The sequence below is a fragment of the Chionomys nivalis genome, chromosome 4, assembly GCF_950005125.1.
Source record: "Chionomys nivalis chromosome 4, mChiNiv1.1, whole genome shotgun sequence".
Lineage (NCBI taxonomy): Eukaryota > Metazoa > Chordata > Mammalia > Rodentia > Cricetidae > Chionomys > Chionomys nivalis.
Window position 1 is genome coordinate 38,775,174 of NC_080089.1, and position 1,887 is coordinate 38,777,060.

The 1,887-nt window shown below is 41.6% G+C and overlaps 1 protein-coding gene across 1 annotated transcript; it reads right to left on the reverse strand.

Moving 5' to 3' along the window:
- Nucleotides 1-204: 204 nt before the first annotated feature.
- Nucleotides 205-1,140, reverse strand: LOC130873712 (olfactory receptor 10G9-like). The gene has a single exon (XM_057768610.1). The coding sequence runs from the start codon at nucleotides 1,138-1,140 to the stop codon at nucleotides 205-207; it is 936 nt and encodes a 311-aa protein (XP_057624593.1).
- Nucleotides 1,141-1,887: the final 747 nt, after the last annotated feature.

A 1,887-nucleotide genomic window follows, 5' to 3' on the forward strand; every position in this document is an offset into this window, starting at 1 on the left:
ATTTTTTTTACATTTAAAAAATAATAATAGAGAGATTATAGATAAGAATATGATCACATTTGCCATATATGATGGATATAAATATAACTTCTAAGACCTTTAAAAACATATAAACCTTATAATCCTGAGAAGGTAATTTGTAGCAATGATTTATAACTAAGTTATATTATTGATGATTTTCAATTAAATTGCTCCTTTACAGTATTACTGTATTTGAGAAAATGTTATTTTGTCTTTGAGCTTCAGCAGCGCTTTCTTCACCTCCTTGTTCCTCAGAGTGTACACAACAGGGTTGAGTAAAGGTGTCAGCACGGTGTAGAAAACTGTCACCACCCCATCCACAGCATCTCTGGATCCTGGCCTCAAATAAATGAAAACACAAGGCACAAAGAAACAGAGGACCACGATGCAGTGCGAGGCACAAGTCTGGAAAGCTCTGTGTCTGCCCTCTGAAGTGCGGATCCTCAGGATGGAGCAGACAATGGACACATAGGACAACACAATCAACATAAAGCAGCCTGAGGCCACCACCCCGATATTCACAAAGATGACCATCTCAATGGCTGCAGTATCTGCACAAGCCAGCTTGAGGATGGGTGGCCCATCGCAGAAATAATGCTGGATCTGGTTGGGTCCACAGTAGGGCAAATGGAAAATCAGCGAAGTCTGGACAGCAGAGTGCAGGGAACCAGTGAGCCAGGTACCAGCAGCCAAGAGGGCACACACTCTCCCACTCATCAGGCTGCTGTACCTGAGTGGGTAACTGATGGCCAGGTAGCGATCATAGGACATAACTGTGTAGAGGAAACACTCAGTGCTACCCAGGAAGTGGAAGGAGTAGAACTGTGCCACACAGCTATAGAAGGAGATAGCCCCACCCCCTGGGGTCACCAAGGTCATCAGCATTTTGGGCACTGTGACTGTGGAGAACCACATGTCAATAAAGGAAAGGTTGGTGAGAAAGTAGTACATGGGTGTGTGGAGGTGGGAATCCACCCTGATCACCATCAGAATGAGAAGGTTTCCAAATACAGTGAGAATGTAAATCACCAGGAAGATTACAAAGAGCATGGTGTCCAAGACCGGTGGGTGGGGAAGGCCTGAGAGGAAGAATGTGGTCACTAGACTCACATTTGACATTTCTTCTCATCTTTTATTTATTTCAATTTGCATGTAAATGAGAACTGAGAATTACTTCTCTATATGATCATTGTATCAGCCATGATAAATAATTCTAGAGTTTACTCAATTTTGTGTGCTTCAAAACTTCTTTGGTAAAGATACTGAAATGATTTCAATATCTCTTTTCTCTCAAGCACAGGAAAGTAGAAGCAGACACAGAAGTATAACATACTAGAGAGAGCCGGGCGGTGGTGGCGCACGCCTTTAATCCCAGCACTTGAGAGGCAGAGGCAGGCGGATCTCTGTGAGTTCGAGACCAGCCTGGTCTATAAGAGCTAGTTCCAGGACAGGCTCCAAAACCACAGAGAAACCCTGTCTCGGAAAAAAAAAAAACATACTAGAGAGAAAGAGAGAAGAAGAAGAAGAAGAAGAAGAAGAAGAAGAAGAAGAAGAAGAAGAAGAAGAAGAAGAAGAAGAAGAAGAAGAAGAAGAAGAAGAAGAAGAAGGATGTTTTATTACCTTTATATTTTGGCTTTCGGTTATTGTAACAAATACCTGAAACAGATTAGAAAGAAAGGTTATTGTATTTGATTGACTGGCCCCATTTCTATTGTGCCTCATCATGGGACCATATCATAGCAGTAACATTGTAAAACTATTCATCTCATGACCAGTACATAAAAGAAAGAAGATGAGGAAGAGAGCAGAGATCCAAAAATCCTTTTTTTAAGAGTATTTTCTCTGTGATGAGAAGCCATCTTAGCT

Excerpts from the sequence above, each read along its gene's own strand:
- LOC130873712 (XM_057768610.1), bottom strand. The coding sequence starts at position 1,140 with ATGTCAAATGTGAGTCTAGTGACCACATTCTTCCTCTCAGGCCTTCCC.